This window comes from Protopterus annectens, chromosome 1.part1 (genome assembly GCF_019279795.1).
Source record: "Protopterus annectens isolate FY-2018-M chromosome 1.part1, PAN1.0, whole genome shotgun sequence".
NCBI lineage: Eukaryota > Metazoa > Chordata > Ceratodontiformes > Protopteridae > Protopterus > Protopterus annectens.
This window is the reverse complement of record NC_056726.1, coordinates 622,388,732-622,415,749: the sequence shown is the minus strand read 5'-3', so window position 1 is coordinate 622,415,749 and position 27,018 is coordinate 622,388,732. Positions and strand designations below refer to the sequence as shown.

General features: G+C 42.1%; 1 protein-coding gene across 1 annotated transcript in view; it reads left to right on the top strand.

Annotated features, from left to right (window-relative positions):
* Positions 1 to 27,018, top strand: part of LOC122814914 (probable ATP-dependent RNA helicase DDX43) — a 1,494,383-nt gene that overhangs the window by 760,728 nt on the left and 706,637 nt on the right. Inside the window, exons 8-9 of the mRNA XM_044087182.1 lie at positions 7,511 to 7,574; positions 26,424 to 26,519. Coding sequence (XP_043943117.1) covers positions 7,511 to 7,574; positions 26,424 to 26,519 — 160 coding nt within the window. The remainder of the gene's footprint in view (positions 1 to 7,510; positions 7,575 to 26,423; positions 26,520 to 27,018) is intronic.

The window sequence follows — 27,018 nt, the reverse complement described above, 5'->3', positions numbered from 1 at the left end:
CAGACTCTAGAGCTCAGAGCAATCCAGACAATATTCCTGTTGCAGAACATATCTTGACTCTTACTTCTGTTTCTGATGATGTTCCTGATGTCCCCAAAGCTGAACCTTCAGCAGAGATCGTCCCGGTTGCTAGACCTAATTCTAGATTCTATGTCACATGATTTGGTCGTATTTCCAGACTTAGTGTGAAATACACAGCAACCTGGACATAATTGTCTATATGTATTTAATTCTGTATAATTGCATGTCAGTCAGTGTCAGTAATGCATGACTAATTTCTCAGAGGGAGGATGTAGAATGTGTGTGTTGTACCTTTAAGAAGCATTTCCAAGGACAGCACGTGCATATAAATAATAAGCACCTGCTAACTTCAGTGCCATTTTGAGAGTGCAGCCAGAGTGTGAGCATGTATGAGAGAGATAGTCAGTTTGTTTATAAGTTTATCTAAGTTAGTTATTAAGCCTCAATTCTGATGTTTTTGTACGGATCACATTCACTTTGCCAAAAGTACAAATGTTCTTCGTGTTTCACTTTTGCAGTCTTCACATTTGGGTTATCCCTGCCAGGGTAGCCCTCAGTCAGCTCGAATACCAGAGGCTTAGTATTTCTGCGCTGGTTGCAGTTGCTCCAGGACTGACGTCAGGTCATCAGTATTATAGATTAAGGCAGCCAATGCCATTACGTCAGTCTTTCTTGCCGAGGAGCCTGAAGCAGAAGGAGTTTTTCGTTTTCGAAATTGAACTTTAAGTCTTCTAAAGCTAAGTACCCCGTTGGGGATCCTTTTTTCTTGCTCTAACCAATGTCTGAAAAAGTTAATTGTCTCGCCTGTGGAAAGCAAATACCACACCGAGATTTTCATTCATACTGTCACTTGCATAGGCCCAGACCACGACATCCCCCGATGTTGCTTTTGTGCTCTGTTCAATGCCAGAACTATATGTTGTCGGGCCCTTATTGTAGCTAGATATTTTCACTCTTCAGTCCTCAAATTCCGACATGGCTTCGGTAAGCCATCCAACAGCAGATCTTCCGAAAAAACGTAAAGATAAAGACAAGACCACTCTGGTCCAAAACTGCCGACAGTGCTTCCGTTAAGCTAGTCGTCAGTTCTGCGGTCCTCAGTAAGGTGCTTTGTGATGCCCGCTTCTGTGGATTCGCAGGCCACTACTGAGACCCTTTTGGAGTCTGGTATGCCGCGAGACTCTTCGACTAAGGATCCTTCGGATGTCTCTACCTTGGATGGGTCCGAAACCGCTGAGCAGGCATCAGCTTCTGAGGAAGTACTTCGCACTACTGATTCTCTACACAGACTGACTTCTTTCGTGTCTACCGTTCTTTCGAAAACTACCAAGTTTCTAAGGCCCAGGGTATGAACCACACCCAAGAAACCGACCCAATCTCAGGCACCTGCTTCCTTGCCTCAGTTTCAGATGCTTAAAATGGCGGAAGACCTAATGCTTATCAGGGGAAGCCAGGCTACCCCTTCCAAAAGAAAGAGATTTGTCCCCAGTAGTTTTATCTGAACAGGAGTCCAATGACTCTGATGCATCTGATTATGAAGATATGCAACCCCTCTCAGCTTATGAGGATTCTGATGCAGAGGAATCCATCCCTTCAGCCTCTCCAACCGAGAACTTTTCCTTTGGGGAAACCCTACATACCTTAATTGAACATTTCCAATGGGACTCGGTCAAAAAAGAGATTCAGGGGATTCCTACATTTTCTACAGCACAGACCTCTGGCCATTCCTGCTGTCCTGGATGTTGTGGATAATAATTTTATGGAATCCAGTTGGACTCCTGGCACTGTTCCTTCTGCTCCTAGGAAACCAGACAGGTGCTATAGAGTCCCTGACTCTCGCAAATTTCTGTTCAAAAATCCTACTGTGGACCCTGAGGTTATCTCTCAAGGATGTAAAGGAAGTAAAACAACTTCTGCTAAGAATCTCACCTCCTCAGATAGGGATTCCAAAGCATTAGACAGATGGGGTAAAAAAGTATACACCTCTGCTACTCTTTCTGTTAGAGCACTAAAGTGTCAGTTCCATATGCTGAAATATCAGTAACATACCATGGAATTCCTCAAACAAAAAATATCTTCCTTTCCTGCTTGTGCAGAAAATAGAGTTACAAGAGTTAATGCATTCTGCAAATAACGTAACTAAGCACACCTTGCAATGTGGTTTTGATGCCCTAGAAGCATCTTGCTGGGCAGCAGTCACTGGTTCTGTCCTTGGAAGGCATGCTTGGCTGAAGGAACAGCCCTTGCCAGACCATGTCAAATCCAAATTATTGGACGCACCACTGCACAAAGACAACTTATTTGGCACCAAGGCAGAGGAGGTCTTAAAAAAAAGATGGAAGAAAAAGCTAAATCTATGCAAACAGTTAAAGACTTCTTGCAGGTCCAGCCACCAAGGTTCAGTAGGCATTGCCCCTCCAAGCACTGGTCCTTTCCTGCCCCCTCCAGGTCAACTCTGCCCAGACCCCAGGGAAGCAGGCACTCCCAGACAGCAGCCTCAGGGAATGCAGACATCTAAGCAATGGAGTTCCTCCTCTTCAGAACCAGGGAGTGCTAAGCCCAACCCCTCATGGTAAGAACTCACAATGACTTCACGCTTCCATCCCTTTCCTCTGCCCACCTGCTCTTGCCCCTAGGAGGAAAACTCTCCTTCCACATAAGCACCAGGGCCACTATTGCAATGACCACTGGGTCCTCAACATAGTGTCCCAGGGATACAAATTTTATTTCCACACACTACCAACATCAAAAGGGTTCCCAGATCTTTCCCCATACCAGTGGGCAGAGGCCAAAAAGCAAATCCTTTCCCTGCTGTCGAGGGCAATAGAGCATATTCCTGCAGAACAGGTAGGCCAAGGTTTCTACTCCAGACTCTTCCAGGTACCCAGAAAAGAGGGCACCTGGAGCCCCATCCTTGATCTATCCATCCTAAACACTTTCCTGGTGATCAAAATTAAAAATGCTCACCCTCCAACAGCTTCTACCTGCGCTCTCCAAGGATACTTGGTTAGTCACCCTAGACCTAAAAGAGGTCTACCCTACCTACACATCCCAGTCAGGGAATCTTGCAAGAAATATCTCCGTTTCAGGGTGAGATCACTGCACTTTCAATTCGCTGTGCTACTTTTTGGCTTATTCACTGCTCCCAAAGTTTTCACAAAATGCCTGGCTCCCACCTTTGATTTTTGCAGGCAAAGAAATATTCAGATTTACCCGTAATTCGACAGCTGCCTGATTCAGTTAGACAGGAAAAGCTGTTAAAACACCTGACCTTTGTAAAGGACCTACTGACACCTGACCTTTGTAAAGGACCTACTGACCTCCCTGGAGTATACTATCAACGAAAAGAAATCTAAACTAGTACCCACACAAAAAATTGTATTCCTTGGAGCAAGCCTGGACACTGCATCCCAGATGACATTCCTTACACCAGAAAAACAAACCTACCTGCCAAACTACTTTTCTCAACTAGCCACCAGACCCCAGTTATCCGCAAGGAAAATCCTGCAAGCTCTGAGGTTCATGGCTTCTTGCATTCTACTCATTCCATATGCCAGACTGCATATGAGGAAACTACAGTGGTACCCAAAAAGCCTTTGGTGTTGATGAAGAAACTACAGTGGTACCTAAAAAGCCTTTGGTGTCAACACTCCCAAGACCTGAAAACTCTTATACCACTGATGCCTTGTTTAAGATTTCCTTTGGTGGGCAACAGCATGCAACCACAACAAGGGACTACTCTTCTCACAACCACATGTCGCACAGACCATCACCACAGATGCATCAGACTATGCCTGGGGTGCACACCTGGATGGCAGGTGCATTCAGGGCCAATAGAGCCCAAATCAAATACATCTGCACATCAACCAAAAAGAGATATTAGCTGTTCAGCAAGTACTGACAGCCTTCAGACCCCTACTCTCCCCGGGAGCTGTACTGATCAAAACAGACAAACACCACTGTGATGTGGTATGTTAGCAAGCAGGGAAGGACTCGCTTGTACCCTCTGCAGGCTCGCCATGACCATTTGGCACACAGTCTCAGCCATGCAACTACATCTGCTAGCACAATTCCTGCCAGGCTCTCTAAATTTTCTGGCAGACAACTTAAGCAGAAATCTTCTGGACCCACAGGAGTGGCAGCTAAACCAAAGAACCTTCACCCTTGTAACCCAGAATTGGGGCGCCCTGAAAGTCGACCTCTTTGTGTCCCACTCCAACCATCAGCTCATCAAATTCTGCACCAGGGAACCTCACAGCAAGGCCTGGAAAGTCTAAGCTCTATCCTTCCAGTGGGTCAACCCCTCTGTCTATGCATTCCCCACTAACGCTCATTACAAGGGTACTGCTCAAAGTAAGGGAGGAAAAAATGAGGATAGTCCTGATTGCCCCAGACTGGCCATGCCAGCACTGGTACCTTCTGCTGCGAAGCCTGTCACTAGTGCCACCATGACATCTCCCTCAGATCCCAACACTCCTGGCCCAGAAGAATGGAGAATTCATGCATCCCCAGTTGCAGACCCTCAGTCTGGCAAGCCTGGCTTATTCCCTGACCACTGCACAAGCCGCCAATCTAAGCAAACAAGTTATAGATGTTATATGTGAGGCCAGATGCCCTAGCACTAGAAAGTTTTATGCTGACAAGTTGAAAAGGTTTTGCACCTAGATCCAGGCTAAGGGAGCCGGAACTGCACAGCCCTCCCTACCTCTCATTCTGGATTACCTGGCTGACCTACTACACAGAGGTCTGTCCTTCTCTTCCATTAAAATTCATGCCTCTGCCATCTCTGCTCATTTCAGCACAGAACCACCTCTTTTCTCCCGCCCTCTCTTTAAACAGTTCCTAAGAGGGGCTAACAACTTGAGGCCACCCAGAAGAGCACCTACCCCCAGCTTGGGACCTGAACTTTGTTTTGGAAAAACTCACCCTGCCCCCCCCCCCCCCTTTGAACCACCAGCATCAGCAAGAGTTAAAGTTCCTCTCTTGGAAGACAGTTTTGCTTCTGGCCATCACTTCAGCTAGAAGAGTATCCGAGCTATAAGCACTAATGGCTTTAGAGCCCTTCATCATTTTCCACGCTGACAGGTTCTCCCTCAGGACTAACCCATCCTTCATGCCAAAAGTGGTGTCCAGTGTGGCACTCAACCAATCAGTTCATCTGCCCACCTTTTTCCCTAACCCACAAAACAAGGAGGAAAGGATTCTGCACTCTCTAGATGTGTACAGACTCAGATTCTACCCAGACAGGACTAAATCATTTAGGAAGACTGATCAATTGTTAGTCAGCTTTGCTACAGGAGCAGAGGACAAGGCCATATCCAAACAAACCATTTCTAAATGGTTGGAACACTGCATCCATTTCTGCTACAAGCAGCATGGGAAATCTTCCCCCCAAGGGGGTCAGGACACATTCTACCAGAGCAACCTCCACCTCTGTAGATTTCTTCGAAGGGGGTCCCCACCATGGACATCCTGGAGGCTGCAACATAAACATCTGTTCATACCCTCACCAAGCATTACTATCTGTCTACCGTCTCCAAATCCAGGGCAGGCTTTGCCACAGCAGTCTTGTAGGGCATCCTAGCCAGCCCCCAGTCTTCTTGACTGCCACCACCCTTTTCCTTAGCTTTGGGAATCGACCCAAATGTGATGACTGCAACAGTGAAACACGAAAAACATAGTACTATTGTGTACACTTTCCATAAATGCAGATGTTCGAGTGTATTCACTGTTGCAGTCCTGGTTTCCCTCCCTCCATCACCCTTGCCTCTCTCTCTCTCTATCCTTACAAGGATGTTTTGGTATTTACTTTCTACTGGTGGTGTTCTTCCACTATAACCTAGCTCCCTCTTGGGAGCTCCTGACAGGGCAAAAAAAAAAAACTGATGTAATAGCGTCGGCTGCCTTAATTTATAACACTGACGACCTGACGTTAGTCCTGAAGCGATGACAACAGACGCAGAAATACTAAGCCTCTGGTATTCAGGCCGACTGAGGGCTACCCTGGCAGGCATAACCCAAATGTGCTGAATGCAACAGTGAATACACTCTAACATCTATATTTATGGTAAGTGTATACAACTGTACTTTCTCCGAACCACACTTTTCCGAGACCATAACTCCGAATTTACACTTCTCCGAAACTGCACTTTGCTGAAACGGAAAAAAGTTAGACTACATTAACTAATTTTCTCTAATTTATGCAGGGGGCAAGCCCTCCTGCACCCCCCATGTGGGGGGCTGTGCACCCCACTCCCCCTGCTAATTATATACACTAACTCAGTGACACAGTATATTTATTCATACATACTGCAGTATGATGACAAAGTGCCGTTTCGGAGAAGTGTAAATTCAGAGTTATGGTCTAGGCAAAATGTAGTTCAGAGAACTGTACTTTCTGCAGTGTGAATGGGAACCATTTGTACATAGTAAAGCTGCTTGAACAGCACCCACAAATGTTTGTTTTATCCTGACCAGACGAGCAACACTAACTCTCTCTGTCACACATTTCTTTCAGAATCTGAATGACAGGGAAAATAAATTTTGTAAACTCTGGTCATTCTTTTGCAATTGAGGTATTGTCTTGTCAGTACTAAGTCCATAAGGATATTATACAGCCATGGAACTCCTAGTATTGGACTGGAAGAACAGAAACTGTGTCAATGCAGACAGTTCAAGTTGGTTTTCCTTACTGTATATTTTCTTGTTCTAGCCACCATGGTAAAAAACAATTTCTAGGCAGGATTTAGTAGCTGCTCACACCCACCATCTTTCTACTGTATGTACTTAATTGGTGGAGTAAAAGTTGTATGTTTATATCTTATTTTTTTGCGTGTTTCAGGATGAGTAAGGTTTCTGTATTTATTTGGGCAAGGAAGTCCAATTGTCGTCTACACACTTACTACTGATATTCCTCCTAGAAGCTAACCAATCAATAGTCAGGGTGTAGGTGTGGGAGGAAGCCAGTGCTTTTCATTGTCTGGACGGTTCTAGTATCCTGTACAGGATACACCCCAAGTTGCCAAAGGCTACTGCAGCAATGAGGAATTCAAACCTATATTGTTATGAAAAGTGCAGCTTACACAACTGTACTTTATCATTTTCATGGGTGGTTTTTAGTTCATATTCGGCTTCATACTTCTTAATGGTACCATTAAGCTCTTTGAATGTTTGTGTTCTTAAGGTGGCTAGTATGAGATCTCTTATAAGCATTAAGTATGTGTGTTTAACTCCTTGAGGGCTTGTAATTTTCCATTTTAGTTGGCACATATAAGGACTTAACAGTACAACCTTTTAAGTGCAAGTAAAAGTTGGACTTGGGTGAAGTTTTAGTAATGGGATTCATCTAATGAGGAATACATCAGGTTTTATTTAGGTCTTCAAGTAATTGAAGATTTGCTTTTAAGAAATCCTTAAACACAAGTATTTGGAGGGGCAGTACCACCAGCTTTAAAGAAAAGGTCACTGATTTGTGATCTTATTTTACAAGGGAAGATGATGCACATAGAGATGTGTATGAAACAGTAGCTATGTTTGCAAGGACAAAATCAAGGGTAATTGGTGTCCTGGTAGGATAGCGAATTGTTTTAAAATGGAATTAACATTCATAATGTCAATAAATCCACTGGATGTGCTGACCATTGCACTTTTACAACAGCCAGTTTATTGACAGATAACTGAACTCCCTCAATATGGAGGTTTTTGGGATTGATGGGGATTTCAACCAGGCCATGTTGGTCATTAGCTATCAGTAGACCTCCCCCCCAAAAAAAATGTCTTGAAAGGGTAATTTTGTTTACAGTGATTTGGCCATTTACCCATTTAAGATTTCAAATTTGGAGTCCAGCTTAATCAGTCATGATATGATGATATCCTTGATGAATGCTAATAAGCTTCCACAATTGCTAGTACACATGGAGACATTGAAAGGTACTAAACCCAGGAGTAGAGAATGTTTTTTTTGCTTTTAAACCATGTCTTTTTAGCAACACATGCATGAATGTGTTTATGCTGTAGCATTACCTCAGGTTCAGGCATTTTTGTTAAGTATCTGCACTGAGTAGACCCATTTTACTGTGCTTCAAATTACACTTTGCTAGGTTCGAATGTCCAACATTTGTACTCTGCCTAGAAAAAGCACTGCAAGAGCAGCAGTGACTTTAGGCAGAATGCAAACATAATGTTAAGAGAGTTGCACATGATCCCTGGCAAAGTAAAGCTCGTTAACCATCTCGTACCAAGCTAACCCATATTTGATCCCTCCAGAACAATGCCAGCTTGCACGGCCAATTAAAGCCAAATATTTTTGAGTACCACCCAAGACCAGTGCCTTTCCTGCCTTGGATGCATGCTTACCAAGATCAGTTGTATACTTCCACATGTTCCTGTAGGTTGAGCACAAGTAGGCCGCTGTCAGGATGGAGTCTGAGCCTTCATTAAGCTCCAGGCTCTGGAAAGACCGCGGATTGTCACTTTACTTTTATCCAGCATAGTAATGGTAGTGTCCTTAATCTGATGAAGTCAGCTATTGCTAAAACATTTCTGTGGGTAGATGCAGTCTCCCTGGTGCTTAAGGGCTTGGAGTGTGCACCCTTGTGTTCTTTTTTTTTAGAAGTATGTGTACTGGCTATGGGTGAATGCAGTGAAGGTGGAGGTGTTGCTGTGTAAACTAATGGCTGATGTTTCCGTGTCAGTGTCAGCATAAGGCAGTATAGCAGAGGTGTTCTGTGTTGTAGGAGTATGTGTGTTGCTTTAACCAATTGGGTTTTGATGTGAAAGGATATGTTCAGAGTTCAATAACATACCTAATCTTTCACATATTAAACCATCTTGAGGTACAAGGGTTTTGGGAGACATGAGGCAGTTGCTGCATTGCCTTAAAATAACTAGTGCTATCAGGCTGGTTAATGAAGGGACAAGAGATGACAGATTCCATAAGTGGTGCAGTCAAGGTGTATGGGACAACAAAATAACTTGATGTACTCTGTATAAAACAGAAAGGTGTGAAGGACTGGACTTAAATGGTGATATGTGGGATGTGACTAAAGGATACAAGAATAGGTGATGTGACTGCTAGTACAGTAACTAGGAGATTCTGGACATGTATTTTGATGTTCAGAAATACAAAAGTTTAGTAATATGTAGCAATAGTAAAGTAACTGTAAACCAATCTAAATAAATAAATTTGTTAACGAGTCAAATTTAAATTGGGTAGCCTAACCCAGTAGTTTCAGATGCAGTAACCAAGAGAAATAGTGTCAGTTTCCATTGCAGTGGCACAATCAGAAAAAGTAGCAGTGCAGCAAAATATAGTTGGATAAGTAACCTTAACAGTAGATGTTCCAATGATCACTGCTTCAGTGACCTTAACTATATAGGTTATATCCCACCCAGGTTATAACAGCTGGCCATTTTCCAGAGCTTAATGGTGTGTCCTACCCATTCAAACTGTTGATGCTTGAGCAGAGTAAAATCGGCAACTTAAGAAAACTGATAGGCTTGCACCTATCAGCAGAGACAGGGAAGTTAGAGCCCTGAAAAAATTCAATACTGGGTACATAAAAAACACTGTCCTTACCCTGGCACTAAAACTATAATAAAATAAATGGAATAGAGGGAAGCAGGCACTGCATCATTGATCATTTGAGCATCTACTGTTTTGAGAAGTTTACTTAACATAACTGTAGAATGTTTGTCTTTTGATCAGATCAGTGCTGCAGTAGTCTTAGCTGTAGGTGGACTGCCATAAGTTTATAACTGGGAGGAAGAAAGATGAGGATCCAGTAGCCCCAGAGAATGGTTCCAGCAAAGCCTGAACTAGCCCTGGAAAAAATCTACTTTGTAGTGCTTTGCACAGATATGTACAGAGGACCAAATTGTTGATTCTAAAATACTTCCAGAATTCACAGCTCTCCGAAAAGCCACTGAAGTCAAGGCTTTAGTATTGTGTACCTTGACCCTGCCTTGAATTGACTTGTGGTGGGTATAATAAAAGTAAATGGCATGTGACAACCATTTGGAGATGGTTTGAAACAAGTTGTCCTCTTTTCATACCTTCATAAGAAATGATTAACTGATTAGAGCTTCTGAAGGTTTTGTTTCTGCCAGAGTCATCTCTGGATGTCCAAAGACCACTCTGGTTATGAAAAATCCTTTCTCCCTCATTTTATTTCATTCATGGAGAGGGGTGGATAAGCTAGGCCAAAGTAAATTCTGGTAGCACTTTAATCATAAGTGAAGAATTCATTCTCAAAGAAACCTTACTTTTATAAAATGAGAAGTTTGACCCATCATGAGAGCTTACAACTTTGACACTTTTCTTGCAGAAGTTAGTTTAATTAGTAAAACTGTTTTCCATGTTATGATCTTCATATCCACCTGGTGGACTGGTTCAGATGGAGTCTGAGTTATTTTTTCCAAAACAAAGCTGTGATCTCAAGGAGGCGTCACCTGTTTTCCAGGTAGACTGGTTTGCCAGACCCCTTTCAAAAACATTTTAAGATGAGAATGCATTGAAAGGGGTGGATCATTGGACAGACCTGCTGAAATAGACAACAGATGAACCTTGATAGAGGAGTATGAAAGGCCTGAGGATAACATTTCTTGCAAAATATTGTAGAGCCAGAGGAATACTAGTCTTAAAGTCCTGGTTCTTGTTTTGGCACCAACTAGAAAATCTTTTCCATTTGCTAATATGGGATCTGATGATGTATCAACTGATTGGTCAAGGTCTGAGACTCTTATTCAACTCAGCTGCTTTTACCAGATCATTAGATCCAAAACTGTTGAGCTCCTCCCTTTACCATAATGCCCTGCCAACCTAACATAACTCAGATCTCGTTTGCTGTCATTCAGCTTCAGGTGCAGATCCTGTCACTCAGGCTTTGGAGATATATTTAACCTTTCTTTATGAGTTATTGATTTAGAATTATTTCTCTTATTCCCCTATCTGCAGTACATAATCTTTCTGAGCAGTTTGCAGTACACTTTTTTAGCTACGTTTTCTCAGTACCTCTTAAAGTAGCATCGTTGGTACTCTTCTCCTCCTTTTAAAACTACTCTTTCTACCATTGTTGGACATTCTTTTCTTTTCCCTTTATTTTTTTGTTCTATTAAAAAAAAAAAAAAAAAACACGTCTCTGCCATTGGTCTTTAGGCAGTTGTCTTTCTTGGATAACAATGTCTGGCAAGCCAGTTGGATTTAAAAAGTGTATTACCTGTGGGCATAAGCTTCCCTACTCAGATGCCCCCAGGGAATGTGTTTATTGCTTAGGACTCACGCACTTAGATGCGGATTGTTATTTTGTTGTGAATTTAACTCCAGAACTATTACTGGCCTTAGAAATAAATTGGTGTTAAGAGGAAGTCGTCATCCTTCGTCTTCTACTTGCCTGGGGCTCAAACTCTACCAAAAAACCTGACGAGGGGAAGCCAGCTTCAGTTATCAAGGAAAAGGAGTCTTGTAAAAGGTCCCCAGGCCGCTCACAGTCTTTGCCTCCTTCATTGCACCCTCCTTCTAAAATGCACAAAGTCAGATCTGACTACTTCAAAATCTAGGTCTCCTTGGATCCAAAATCCTCTGCTCCTACTGGATCTGGTCACTTCATGGCTTCCTTCACCTTTCTTGGAGGGATTTCTGTGTAGGCATTTCAAACCTCCATCCTTCACAGTCTTAAGAAGCTTATCAGAAGCTGATGTTGATAGAAAGATGAGGAATTTTTTTAGAGCACAGATCAAGATGCGAGTGCTCCTGGCTCAGACTCCCATTGGACCTGAGAGTCGTCCTTTGCCTTCTTCCCCTTAGCAACTCCTTTTCCAATCAGACCCACCATTTTGGAGCCCTCTGATCCAAAACCCTTGGGGGTGTCGTAATCAGATCTTAAGACTGCTCTTTGACTCCAATAATTTCCCTGAGTCTCCTGGCCCTGAGCCTTTCAGAGCTAGAGGACTCTTGAAGCCGAAGTGTCGGCACCGGGACCAGAGGGGTTTGGAGTTTACTCTAAAGCTCTCATAGCCATTTCTTCCCCTCAGGGTTTCAGCATTGGACAGCTCTGGTCTGACTCCCTCCTCAGGTGGAGTTGTAAGAGATGATTCGGGAACTACTGTTGGCTTTACAGTAAACTTCTTTTTCCCCTAGGTGGTCTGCCTTTGAGGTTGTGGAGAGGGCTTTCTCATTGTCTAAAGAAGGGGCATCCCTGCCCCCCTGGGATCAGACCAGTTCTATGCTCTGAGCCTTGTCCATCCATTCCAAGGGGACAGCAAGCCTGACCTAGTCTCCAGTAGGTCACTCAGGACATCTTCATCTCTTCTGATACTTTGCCAGAACACCCCACTGAGGAAGTCCCTTGGAAGAGAAACATTTGAGAAGGAGATACCTAGATTTCCCTCAGGAATCTCTCACAGTGGACACAGATTTTGATGAAGGGGATGGGTACCCCCAGATCTCCACCTGAAGATGTCTCCTTTGGTGATATCTTAGATCCCCCCCCCCAAAAAAAGAGGATTGGCTGGTCCTCTGATACTACCTCCTAGGAGGTATCCGTTTTCCTGGAGGTGTTCGGGTCTGTCTCGTCTACTACGTGGGTGACCACCCTGCCCTACAAACTCATTGATCTTGTTTTTCGCTGGGCAAAAAGGAACAGGATACTGTAGAAACTACTCCAAGACCTGCCAAATTCTAGGCCCCCACCCCCAAAGTACTGGGCACACTGTAGCAGTGAGACCTGGTCAGTGCTGTGGTTGTGGCAGCAGCCATTAAGAAAGAACTGGCAGAGAGTTCTTCTGTCCATTCTCCTAACATAGAGGCAAGAGCTTTGGACAGATTTGGTAAGTGCATATATGCTTAGTCAACCTTTGGCCTCAGGTTCCTGAACTATCTGGCACATTTTACAAGGTTGTAGAGAGATTTGACCAGAGCTTTCCAAATCACATTCTGGGTCCATGACTACTGAGAATCTAAATAGAATCTCCTTGCACATGGCCACCGTCCACTCTATTTCTAATGCGTCCATGTAGTTGATCTCCCATGCAGCAGAAGGTACCCCACAGGCAGTGGGTTCAGACATAGCCATTAGGAGACATGCCTGAATGCAATTATATGGTTTTGGGAAGCCCTTTAAGTCTTCATTAATGTGCCTTTTGATGGATCTTCCTTGACCATCCCCAAGGTAAGACACGCTCTCCAGATGTGAGCAAGAGAAAAAGACCCTGTGTACTATGGATGTACAATTTTTCAACTATCAAAGACCTTTCCCAAGGAATTAATGAGGAGGTAGAAAAATGTGGTTTCACAAATCCCAGGGTCCTTTTCAAGATTTATGCAGAGGTAGTTCTTTTAGAGGCAGTGGGAGGAACTCGAATGGAGGATACCATCCTTGTGGCAGAGATGGCCTGCAGAACCAAGGATTTTCAGATAAGCCATACCAGTGTTCCTGAAGGGAGACCCAACTGTTTCCCTCTGGAGGCAGTCAGGGGGACATTTGTCTCTGCACTAGTGAGCCTGGCTATGTATAACAAAATATTCCTGGGTGCAGAGAATCATATCCAGAGGTTATACTGTACCATTTTCCTGAACCCCACCAGCAAATATGAAAAAGAATCTTCAGTGTACTGCCCAATCAGATTGAAGCAGCAGCTCTAGAAGAAAAAAAAAGCTGCTAGAAAAGAGTCATCTTGGAAGTCCCTCCAAACCAGAGAGGATCCAGAACCTACTCAAAATACTTTTTGGTGCCACAAATAGACAGGGGACACGAGACCAGTCCTGGATCTCAGCAAACTAAATCAGTTCATACAATATTAAAAGTTTTGGATGGCCATGGTTCATTCCATTTTGCCATTACTGCAAAAAGATAATTGGATGTGCTTGGTAGATCTTCCAGATGCATACTATCACATTAAAATGAACAGGTACTCCAGAAGATGTCTTCCCTTTCGACTGGGAGACTGTCATTACCAGTTGAGGACATTGCCCTTTGGTCCCACCATAGCTCCCAGGATGTTCAGCAAATAAATGGCATTAGTAGCAGCTCACTTGGGACTGCTGGGATTCCAAGTGTTTTCATACCTGGATGACTGGCTCCTAACTGCCCCAACCAAGCATTTACTCCCCCAACCAAGCATTTACTCCTACAGGCAAGGGACTGCTTGCTTCAATTGTGCGTCCATCTAGACATCACAGTCAAAGCATCATGATCAATTACAATAAATCACAACTCATGCCTACCCAGAGTCTGGAGTTCATAGGTGCTCATCTAGACAGTCAGTCAGATAGTGTTTCTTCCCTCTACTCAAATTTATATCGTGAGATCCCAGGTCAGGAAAGTAATACAAAATTCTACTCTTCCAGCCCAATTAGTTTTATAAACCTTGGGATCCATGGCAACAGCTATCACAAACGTTCCTCTGGCCAGATTTCATATGCGAATAATTCAGTGGATGTTGTCGAATCAATGGTCCAATCTTGAACATCTCTTAACTGCTCCAGTCAACATCACAAAGGCATGGAAACGGTGCCTTCTTTAGTGGACTCATGCAAATGAACTCTCGGAAGGTCATCCATTTGTTCCCTGCCTGGAGCCACAGTGACCACAGAGACCTCCCGACTTGGGGGGGGGGGGTGTCACTATTTGATAAGGACAGTCCAAGGTATGTGGTCCCTCAGAGAGGCCGAGATGCATATCAGTGTTCTGGAAATGAGAGCAGTTCTACTGTTGCAGGCCTTTCAAGATGGTCTCCCATCCGGGACAGTTGCCATTCTGACTGACAATGTCAGTGTTCTGGTACATCAGCAAATAGGGAGGAACCAGATCTTATCCACTTTGTCGAGAAACAATGAGTGTGTAGCAGTGGGAGAGCTTTTCTGGTCGCTTTCTGATAGGAACACACATTCTGTGGAAATCCATTGTGATTGAGGAAAAACTAAGCAGGTTCATTCTGATGCCTCAACAGTGGTCTCTGTGTCAAATTGGAGGAAAGGATTTTCCATCCCTGGGGCCAGCCATGCTGTGATCTGTTTGCATTTCATCTCAACAAGTGCAGCAGGTTCATTGCCCTAATCCTCCAGTGGGGAAGTCACCGAGAGATGCTATAGTCCACGATTGGCCCTCCGGTCTCCTTTACACTTGCCCATCATTACCTCTCATTCCCAAATTTCTACAGAAAGCATTTCAATTGAAGAGCACAGTTGTCCTCATTGCACCCTTCTAGACTCAACAGATTTGGTTCTCCTTCCTCTGGCTAGACGAGTATCTGAACTCCAGGTTCTGTCTTATAAACCTCTTTACCTGTTTTTTCACAAAGACAGGGTATCTTTGTGAACCAACCCATCTTTCTTGCATAATGAGTCCAACGTAAGTCAGGTCATTAATCTACCAGTTTTCTTTCCAAACTTTTCAAATAAGGGAGAGTATATGCTCCATATTTTGGATGTGCACAGACAACTTCAGTTTTCCTGAAGTCTTTGGTTCTATGAAAATAAAAGTGATCAGTTTGATCTGATGTCCTTTTTGTTCTTCCTCAACATATGAGTTTGGATCCGAGGACTCTCCCACTTATTCCAGACTTAGGATCCAGCTTTCGAGCTCCTCCCTCTACCCATAATGCACTATTGCATCCCCAAAGCCTCAGCTCTCATTTGCCACCATTGCAAGCAGATGCAGATTTTCCAAGCTCTCAAGCTATAATTAGTTTTTTGAGTTATAAAACTTTTATTGGCATTTTTTATATATTAATCTATCATACCATCCTCTATCTCAGTTTCCCTCGCTGGCTTTAGGGCGTTTCTTTCCCTTTTTTCTATACAGTATTTAAATAGTATTTGATTACTATTTCTGGTACTACTATTTACCCATAATTTAGAGTATTTCTTGCTTACCTTGGTTGGTAACAGAACTTTTTTGTTTTTTTGTAATTTCTGTAAAATAAAAAAAAATGTTTTACTCTGTGTGTGGGTGTAATCTCTCTGTTTTCAGACAGTGTGGGTTTCTTCACACATATGTCAAAAACCCATAGGTTTCAAAAAGTGCACTTCTTGTGGACATAAAGTTCCAAATTCAGATGCCCACAAGGAGTGCATGTATTATATAGGGGCTGAACATCTAGAAATGGCATGTAAGATTTGCTGCACTTTCAACTGTAGGGCTTTAGTAGTAATAAACGGATCCTAATAGGTCTTCTGGCTTCCACTTCAGGGGCTCATAACCCCTCCAAGCACAGCAAGACCACTCCCTTCCGAAGTCTCCCAGGTCTTCCTTGGAGCCTCTGACAAAGACAGAGAGTCATCAGATCTGACACGGTTGGATCCCAAGACTTGTTGGTCAGATCCTAAGGTTGCTATAATCAGTTAGTTCAACAACAACACCCTCGATCCTAAGTAGGGTTCTTCTTATGGGAGTACTACTCCTGAGTACAGTATCAAGCTATTATCTCCTACCCCACCTTCGAGGTATCTTCAAACAACAGGATGCAATTTAGGCCTCTTTCCACTTCTTCGTCTAGGTTTTCGGGGAGCTTGTCTGAATCCCACTTGGATAAGATGATGTGAATGTTTCTCAGAGCTCAGATCCAGATGGAAGTCTTGCTCCATCCCTGCTGGATTCGAGTATTCTTACAACTGCTAAAGCTATTTTCTCTCCTCTTCTGATCTGTCTTGTGTTTTTGGAGACCCAGGATCTGAGATGCATGAGAGGTCTGGTGTCTGATTAGAGGAAAACTTCTTCCTCCCTCCAGCTATATTCTTGGCTAGTTCTGCTCTGATGCTTTCGGATCAGAATGGGTCTCTGAGCTGAGGTGTCAGCGTTTGGTCTGATTGGAATAGGATTGGCTCTTATTTTGTCAGCTCTGTCCTTTCCTCTCAGAGCCTCAGCCATGGACAGTTCGGATCAGGTTCCACCCCCAAGGTGCAGATCTGAGGGAGGTCTAGAACTGCCTTCAGGAGTTTTGGCTCTGAGGAGGTGGGTCGGGTCTCTCCATTTCCATTACAGGAACTTCCTCTCACTTCTGACACCTAACCTGAACATCCCACTGAGAAGGTACATCTGAAGAGGAAGTATAAAAGGACACACATTGACTCCCCATTGGAGTCTCTTCACAGAGGGTAAGGGAGTAGAGGAGTAAATCAGTTGTTACTAGTAATAAAAAAAATAATCTAGCTGGTTCTGCTACTTGCATCCAGAAAAAAATAACGAAACTATTTAAATAAATAGAGCTTCCTATTGCAGGCAGAGGGGAAGAGATTTATATTGGAAGCCCCTTCCTTTCCATTATGAGCTGTCAATTGCATTTGATTCTGAATTCTCAGCGCAGTGACAATTTTATAACCACTGCAGTAGTGTGGGGGAGGGGATTGTAATTTCCTTTTGGACTACAAAAGAATACCTTGAACAAAGGCCTGCAATTCAGCTACTTTTCTGGCTATAGCTGAATAACTTCTAAGTATAGTGTAAAACAAGCTCTGATCCAAACATAAATGAGGATGATTAAAGACAGAAAAGAAGCCGTCCTTTTGCAGAAGGTATAAGAGGGTGACAATGACTCTCAGAAATCCCGTTATATGTCAATGGCATGGGAATTCACAGTTACTTCCTTATATCCTGCATGAGTTATGCAAAGCATTATGGGAAAGAAAAAGGGTTGAGGAAGAACAAGATCATGTTGATACATCAAGCCCCATTGGTAGCCATGTTGTGGAAAACGGGCTAAAAGTAAAAATAAAGCACTTAGCGTGATTTTAAGGTGTTAAAATAGGTCAGGAAACGGTGAAAAAAAGTTTTTTTTTAGTTCTAGGGAGGAGTTCTCCTTTAAGTACTCACCATAACATTACATCTTTGCTGTCCATTTTCATTTTTCCTCACTTCCCACCCACCTGCCCCCATCCTTTGCTTCTGGAAAGATGTAAGAGTTGTACAGGAACCCTTGTTGTTTGTTTGAGCTCCAGCTTCCTTTTCTGCATTTGTTAATTTATGTAATAGATAAATAGGTAAATATAAATACTGGCAAACTCCTCTATAAAAACTCAACCTCCCAAGCCTGAAATAAGCATCCTCCTGACATTTGTAGCATTAATTGTACTAGTCTCATCAAAACTAATTCCTTAACTCTAGAACCTGCCCTTGTCATAATCCCCCTTAATCATCCTTTTCCACTCCATCTCTCCAACTTCTCTTCTACATTTTCAGAATACTGTGTCCACATTCTCTCCTTTCAAACATTAACAAAATGTACCTTCTCGTCCTTATAACATCTACCCTCTGTACATAGCAAATTTTACTCAAACTGCTGAAAAGTTTTATATTGTTATGCTACCTGGTAAAGTATATGTTTTTCCTGACTGTTTCCTCACATATTCGAAATACTTACAAAACAAAATTGTAAACATTAATTCTTGTTGCTCTCCACGTCTATGCACTTTGTTTCAATACTGCATGTCATCATCTGTATTCTTTGTTTATATACTTGTGTACAAATAGTCTTTGTTTCAGTACTGCATGTCAACATTTGTATTCTTTGTTCATATACTTTCTTGTAAATAATTCACTTTTCTGTAAACTGGAGCTTTTCTCCTCAGGTCTCCACTGAAAATGGGCCACGCTCAGCTGGATTAACCTGGTTAACAAATGGCAAATAGATACATAAAAGGTTGTCTCTTTATATCTTGAAGCAGCAAACTTGATCTGAGGTGTGTTAGGTTGATGGGGCATTATGGGTAAAGGGAGGATCTCGAAAGTTTTTGATTTGATGATCTGGTAGACATGACCAAGTTGAATCAGAGTCTCTAATCCAAACCCATCAGTTGAGAAAGAATGAAAATGAACAACACAGATGGAACGTTACTGTGAGTACATAACATTTTATTTCCTAGTAGCAGATTTCTTTGCCCCTATTAATATCCACTGCCATCCTCAAGTAGGTGCCTAAAAGGTATTAAAACTCAATCATGCAAGCAGTTAGTTGAAGTTACATATTGAGATGTACCAATCAACCTCTCATTTTGAGTAGGTCCAGTTCATGAGGAAACTTTTAGCTGCCCTTGGCCATTTCCAGAAGAAAGGAGAAACTGCTACCTGGGCCAGAAGGGGGTGAACACAAAGATCTTTGGATAGTCCTCCTGAATCTTCATAATGACCCTGGAATAACAGTGGAAGGAATGAAAAAGCATACAGGAATATCCCCTTCCAAGAAAATGAAAATGAGTCCGTCTCTAATCCTGTTTACAAGGAGCACTGGAGTAGAATTTTGCAGTTTGATGTGAATGGAGGTGAATAAAGCTGAGGGGTTCCCACAGCTGGATCAATTCCTGGAAAGACCCTCTAATTCAGCTTCCATTTTTGATGAGCTGTCTTTGTTTTGTTTAGCTTGTCTCCACAATATTTTGCTCTGACAGAATGCAAGATGCCTGCAGAGTGAGATTGTGCTGAAAAGCTATTTCCTAGGCTACCATTGCTAGTCTGCGGAACGGGTGAGACCTAGCCCCTGCCCCCCCCCCCCCCCAGTGTTGTATGCAATAATTTTATGGTCCAGGGGACCATAGATGATTGCGAGTTCATAGGCTCATAGGTGTGTACTAGGCTAATGGCCCTAGACCCTTTACAAGCCTTACCTCATAGGATTACCCTGATATCGTGCCACCCGACCTTAGTTCCCAGTGCCTCTGTCGAGTGGAGTCATGGAAGTGATCCCCGGGGTGAATTTTCTATTTCCCCATCCATTCATCAAGATTTATCTTGGAGGGCCAGTGAGGTGCTCTGTTTGACATGTATGGGAAGTCTATTTCATAGCATGGGCAGTCTCTGGGTTATGAGCCTGTCCTCCAGCTTGTTCTGTTGATTTTTATTTATTTATTTATTTATTTAACATTTGTTAACTGGGAAAGTCCGACTTGGAACAAAGCCAATTTTCAGGGAGGCCTGGCGAGAAACGTTCCAGATGCATGTCTTTGAATGTGGGAGGAAACAGGAGCACCCGGAGGAAGCCCACATGAACGCAGGGAGGACATACACACTCCACACAGAAGGCACCCCAGCTGAGAATCTAACCGGAGAACCTCTTGCTGTGAGGTGACAACACTACTGCTGCACCACTGTGCCATTGTGGTAATGAGGTTGAGGTCTGTGGAGCATGTGGTGTTGAGGGATTGGGATTTCTTTAGATGTAGCATTTCTAACAGAGCTGTGTCAGACATGGCTTTGTAAGTCGAGCAGAGATCGCCTCTAAGTAGGCGATATGAGAGAGAGAATAGTTGGAGGTTTTTTTGAGAGCATTATTACTGCCAGCAGCTTTTGCTTGTGTTTTGCTATTCTTTTTGTCCTAAAGTCCCTGCAGTTTTATTTATTTATTTTACATTTGTTGACCGGGATAGTCTGACTGGATACATGTCCATTTTTAGCGGAGGCCTGGGGAGAAAAGCTTCAGACATGCATACAAAATACTATTTCAAATACACGTTAAAAACAATTAAGTTTAGAGCAGTATTTCATTAAGCATAGTGAAATTCAACCTCAGTCTAACAATATAATACAATGCTAATAGATTATAGACATACACTTAGGATGCTGTCAGAGTGGATCAGGAAGTCCCGTTTTAGCACATGAATGTAAGGTAGGAGTTGGTCAGGATTGTCGTATGGACATAGCCAACATGTGTTTAAGTACTGTATTAGATTTTGTTTTGAATTGTGTTACAGAGAGTTCTGAAGTAAGTTCAACAGGAAGGGAGCTCCAAGTTTTGCCCACAGAGTTGGCAAACAGATTCCCCAGCTAAGTTGTTAGTTTTGAATGTTTGAACTGAGTTTGCTGGATGAGCGTAGTGCCTTAAGGTTACTGTGGGGAGTGATAAGGTTAACAAGTACAGGCGTATTTTCAGTTTGATAGAGAACCTTGTATGCCACTATTAGCTGGTTGACCTGAAGTAGATTACGTAATTCCAGCCACTCTAGAGAGTTTAGGTTAATGCAGTGATGCATTCTGTAGGCTGCACCAGTGGTGAATCTGTCATTGTGATTATAGCAACTTGAAAGTTTAAGGTTAGTTTTACTCAAGTTTGTGAATAAAGGGGAGGCATAAAGGAGGGTGGAGAGTAGATGTATTCAGGCAATGACAGTTCTAGCTAGTGGAGTTGGGTAGGGTTTAATCCTGTAAAGTGAGCCATGTTTTTTTTATCGAATGTTAATAGTTGGGTTAAGTTGCATGTCAAACTTAAGGTTAGTGTCAACTATTACGTCTAAGAGTTTGGTAGAGAGGTCTGGAGAAATGACAGTGCCATTGTTAGATTTTATAGTAAAGGTTGGTAAGGAGGATCTACTAGTGGGGGAGAAAAGCAATAGTTTAATTTTGTTAGGATTTAATATCAGTCGCTGGTTAAGGAGCCAGTTTTCCACTGTGTTAAAAGTAGTTTGGGATAATATCTGAAGGTCAGTAGAGGAGGTGGCTGAGCATATTAAAGTCAAATCATCCGCATATTGTACACAGGTTGTATTTGGGATGATTTTGTACAAGTCATTAATAAAGATGGAAAATAGGAGAGGTCCTAATATGGATCCCTGGGGGACTTCAAGGGTGATTGGTAGAAAGTTAGTTTATCCAGCCGTAGGACAGCTTGCTGTCTACCACTCAGATATGATTGGAGCCAGTTGAGAGTCTGGTTGTCAAAGGAGACTGTTTTCAGTGTGAGAATCAGGAGTTGATAGTTAACCATGTTGAAGGCCTTGGAAAGATCAAGAAAGAGTGCTGAGGAAAGTTTATTATTATTTCGATTTTGGTTGATGACATTAGCAAAGGAGAGGAGGGCCGAGGTAGTACTATGGAATGGTCTAAAGCCATGCTGAGTGTTAGGTTTGATAAGGTAGTTCATGAGTTGTTTGTGGATACATTTCTCCATAGTTTTTGCTAGGGATGACAGGATAGCTATGGGTCTGTAATTTGACAATTCAGTGGAGCTGCCCCCTTTATGGAGTGGAATTACATGGGATAGCTTCCAGACGGAGGGGATGGTAGCCTCAGATATTGTTCAGGATGGGAACGGAATATGCTATGACATCTGTGACTTTTTGAAGATACTCTGCTGGGAGGAGATCTGCAGATAAGGGGGTTGGTTTTAATTTCTTGAGTAGTATACAGATAAGTGAAATGGAAACTGGTTGAAAGTTAAAGGAGAGTTGGGAGCTAGGTAAGGCGTCATTTGGGTTTGGGCAACCGGGAGATAGTTGGCTAGCTAGTTGCTGGATGGTTTCAGTAAAGAAGCTATTTTAAAGGTATTGGCAACTACATCAGGAGGTTTTTGTTTAGTAGCCAAGGGGGAAGGAGTGGTGGATTGTCCTAGGTGCAGGAGTTTGTTTATACCTAACCAAAACTTTTAAGGTTGGTTTTGGTGCTTCTGTTGTAGATGGCAGTAATAGTTTTTTTTGTCTATCATAATGGATTGTTTAGTCATTCCTTAGCTGTCTATATCTAAGTTGATATGTGGGGACTTTTGTGGTATGCCAGGTTGCCCAGGCTTTGTTTCTAAGTGACATTTTTTTTGTCTGGTTTCTTTTGAGAGCCATGGGGCGACTTTGGTTTTAGTTCTAATCGATCTTGCTGGTGCGTGGGTGTCAAGGATGGCTAGGAATTTGGTATTAAAGTACGTTACAGCTTTTTCCAGTGGTAGATGCTTAAGAACTGACCAATTGCATGCTTTGAGATAGTTTTCGAAACTAGCTGGGATACATTTCTTATTGTTCCTTATTGTTTTATAAGTGGGTAGTTTAGGGATGTCAGCCTTGTGCCCGATTTATATAGGTAAGAAAGTGATCACTTATGTCATCAGGCAGGGTCCCAGCTTTTATACATGTAGGGATCAGTGGTGCTGAGTATCCAGTCTAGGGTGCTTTCTTTATTGTTGCATTTACTGATCCTAGTGGGGGGGGGGAGAATATGACCTGTTTAAATCCATATAGGTGTACATGGAGAGTAGGGGGATCTGAGGAACAGAAGCTCCAGTCTGTTAGTCACCAAGAACAATGGTTTCTTGGGGGTAGGTACTTGACAGCCAGCATAGAATATCTTCTAGGGTGTTTGTGTTGTTACCTGGGGGGAATATATACACAGACAATATTTATGCATTTGTCCTTATTATGTAGCTTAGTAATGAGAATTTCAGCATTATCTACTTGGGTTGTGTAGCGACATAGGTCATCTCTAGCGTACTTTTATAGAGAACAGCTACCCCACCTCCTTTACTAGTGGTACGGTCAAGCCTTAGTATGTTGTAACCTGGAGGGATTATCTCATTGTCTGCTGTTGATGGTTTTAGCCAGGTTTCAGTAAGACATAGTATATCTGGGGAAAGAACATCTAAGAGGCTTGAAGGTGCTGAATCTTATTTATACTTCTAAAGTGTAGGTAACTAAGCAAGAGAGACTTGGTGGATTTGTTTAAGGTTTGGGAGTTAGTGGGCAAAGTGGTTTTGGTGGTAGTGTTTACGGGTGAAGATGGTCTAGGGTTTGGGTGGATGTCTCCATCCATAGTTAGATTGCGTTGTAATCTGATTGTGAGTTTCAAATATTTAAGTATCAGACTTTGGTATCTTTTAGTTTTGGGGTTGACATATCTGGTTCTAATAGGATGGTGGTATATAGTATGTAAGGGGTTAGGTGTGAAGGGATTTATTAAGTAATGTAACTTATTTGATTCTATCGGAATTGTGGTTTGGGCTCTAGGATAGTGGAAACCTAGGTAGCTTTGATGTTCATAGGTGGTGAGAAGGTAAGGGGATAAGTAGGAGTGGTAGTAGGGAGTAGAATATTCTTAATTTGAATTTTGACATTGGTAGTGGCAGTGACATTGTATAGCTATTAACTTGTACACAGGTGATAGTTTGAAGAAAAGTAAAAAGGGGTAGAAGAGGGAGGATCTTTTTTAAGACTTATTTTTTTGTTTGGTTAAAATAGACACTGCTCCCTGAACAAAGTTTGAGGATTCTGTAGTTAAGACTGTTGGATCCTGGGAGATCTGGAATCAGATTAAACAGGTCTCCCCATGACAGGATTTTTTTTTCTACAAATCCAGATACAGAAATCTGAATGTCAGGGTGTTGGTGGTACCGTTGAATCGCTCTCATGTAGAATCCAGCTAGATAAATCATGAGAGTTATGGATGCCTTTGAAAGTTGGTATCCTGTGAAATTTCCTTGCTAAAGTTTTAATCCTAAATGGAAAAACTAAGGGAAAAGGTATATCTCTAGAACTAAGGTATCTAGGAGACACCCTAGGAAAACAGTTTTGTGAGGTGTCAAACAAGATTTATGTATGTTATCTTGAAATCCCAGTTTGTGAAGGAGATAACTCATCCAAATGAGATTCCTAACACTTTGAAAAGGACTCTGCAAAGTAAAGCAAGTCACCTAAGTAGGGACAAATGTGAATACGTTGCAGTCTGCTTTCACTGGGGCTACACATTTTTTGAACTTCCTTGAAGAAGTTTGCAACTCTAAGGGTAGTGGGAAAGGCTTTTAAGTACAATACAGACACAGAAAAGCCTAAACATTTTAATATTGAGACTATAGGACTGTGATGCATATCCTATAGCTGTATGGTTCCTAAAAAATTAAAGGACAAATCAGGGTTAACAGGATGTGAGGGGATAACATTTTAAACATTGTGACTTTTAGACTGGTTTAGAAAGAAAAGTTCTGATTGGTGCCTAAGAGGCTCCTTTTTTGGTACCAGAATAATTCTGAAATATGTTTTCCTCTTTCAGAGAAAGGACAATTTGTATTAATCCCACTACCACCACAAAGTCAGAAATGCTGAATGACAAGAGAAAAAGGAAGATGCCCTTCTAGATCGCTTTTGTACTATTCCACATAGAAGGGATCTCCCGCCCAGGGCAGGCAGACACTCGGCCAGTATTCAAAAGCTTAAAGATCTTGAATGTGCCTTAGGTCACATCTGAGCTTCCTGCACAGAATGTAGGGCATTAAAAGGATGTACAGATACAAATAGCCAGAACTGAATTGCTGTAGAAAAGAACAGTCTCCATAGGACAAAGGAGTTCATGCACATCAAAAACGAAAAAAAACACAGAATAAATAGGATGGGGTTGGAAGGAGGAAGCAAAACTGCAACAGTGAAGACGAGTGCATGTACTATTATGCTAAGATTTTACAAAACTGTACTTTGTCCTTCCATATCACTGTTGGAGTAGTCCACGTAGAAGGGGGAGTAAAAAAGCTCAAGAAACAGAATGGGAGGTGGAAGGCTGAGAAGAGCCCTCAACAAACCCACATAAAATGGTTTCAGCAAAGCCTTGTTCTCATGCTAGAAACCATATCCAAATTATAATGCTAAGTAAAGGTATGGACGGAAGACCAAGTAGCAGCTTCAAGAATGGAATTGGTGTCCAATGCCTTGAAGACACCAGAAGAACTAAATGGGCTTTAAGGTCTTGAATATATGAACATGTGTATATTACAAAGAACAAAAATACAAGTGCCCTGGCACAGCATGTAGTAATTTACCCTGAGCACTCCTTCATATTTGTTATTTAAAAAAAAGTGGATGCTGGGAAACGGGGGGGGGGGGGGGGTATTGGCAAGTACAGCTGGAAATAAGGGAATTGTACTGGCAGATCTTTTTTGATGCTTTTAAACCCCAGGAATTTATGGTAATTGTAATTTAGCTTGTTTGTTGAGAATAAAAGCCCTTAAAAGATGATTGTAGTGTAGTGGTTATTGCATCTGTCTTATATGCAGAAGGTCCTGGGTTCACTTCCCATTGAAGATGATACAAATCTTTTGTGTTTTTGATGTTTTTTTTTTAAGTTTTATTCTGTATCCTTGTATAATACTTCTAATACCTTGTTTAACATATTAGAATGGGGTAGGAAATGAATGAATAAATATGCTTGTTTCCAATTTTCATTTATCGTTTATTAGTAATATATTTTATACAAGTGCCTGTTTAATTTTTCAATATCTTAAATATTTTCTTTATAAATTTATTGTTGCATACTTGTTTTTTAAGTAATTAAAAGTAAATTTTATGTTTGCTAGGCTTTAGGAGCTAAAGCTGTAATATGTAATGTTTTTGAACACTATCTTTAAATCTGGAGAAGCTCAACTTACATGAGTGAAAGCGCTAAACTGTTATCGATTTGTGGATTAAACACGTTTTTATTTTACTAAACTTTATTGTCGTGAACTTAGTTAACGCTCCTTTAGCCTTTTATTGGATTTGTTTGCCTGCCAAGACCCGAGGGGTTTCTTCAGTGTGGTTTTGTGGTTACGAAATCTGGAGAAGAGGAAAAGTGGCTTCAACGGAGATTATTTAAGGGCTAAGTTGAGTGTAGTGTTTTTAGATTTATCTGAGGAAGTTCTGGAAGGTACTAGGATGAAAGTACTAGTATCTCACATACTTTTTTATTGTTTTTAAGTACAAATTTGCTAATAAACCTTCTAAAGGAATTTTTATCCGTGCTGGACTTGCTGCTGCTTTTTGTGCTGGTCGTTCACCATTTGTTGGATTACTGGTTTGTCTTTTTGTGTGTCTGGTTTTGAAATGAATGAAGTTCCCATAGTGCATTGAGTCAGCAAAGTATGTATGATGTTTACTTCCTCCTCCTTTGAAGTTACTTGTTTTCTCTGTATTGTATGTTAGGGCACTATCAAAAGCCCTGCAACTGAATGCACACCTCTGGTTATTTAAAGTCTGTAACGTTTCAAACATGCAGAAACCATCCAGTCAAAATCCAGCCTGTGCCCATCCCCTTTCAGATGTCAGCCAGTTAAAAACAGGCACACTGATCCTTCAGTGGAACCCAAGCTCTGATGGAAGACTGCATTCTTACAATGGTATGGTACACTGTAGAAAGAAGCCAGTAATCTTGTAATTTATTGAATCAGTAAGAATCTGTGGTGGTGCAGCGGTTAGCGTTGCCGCCTCACAGCAAGAGGTTCTCTGGTTCGATCCTCTGCCAGGGTGCTTCTGTGTGGAGTCTGCATGTCCGCCCTGTGGTCGAGTGAGTTTCC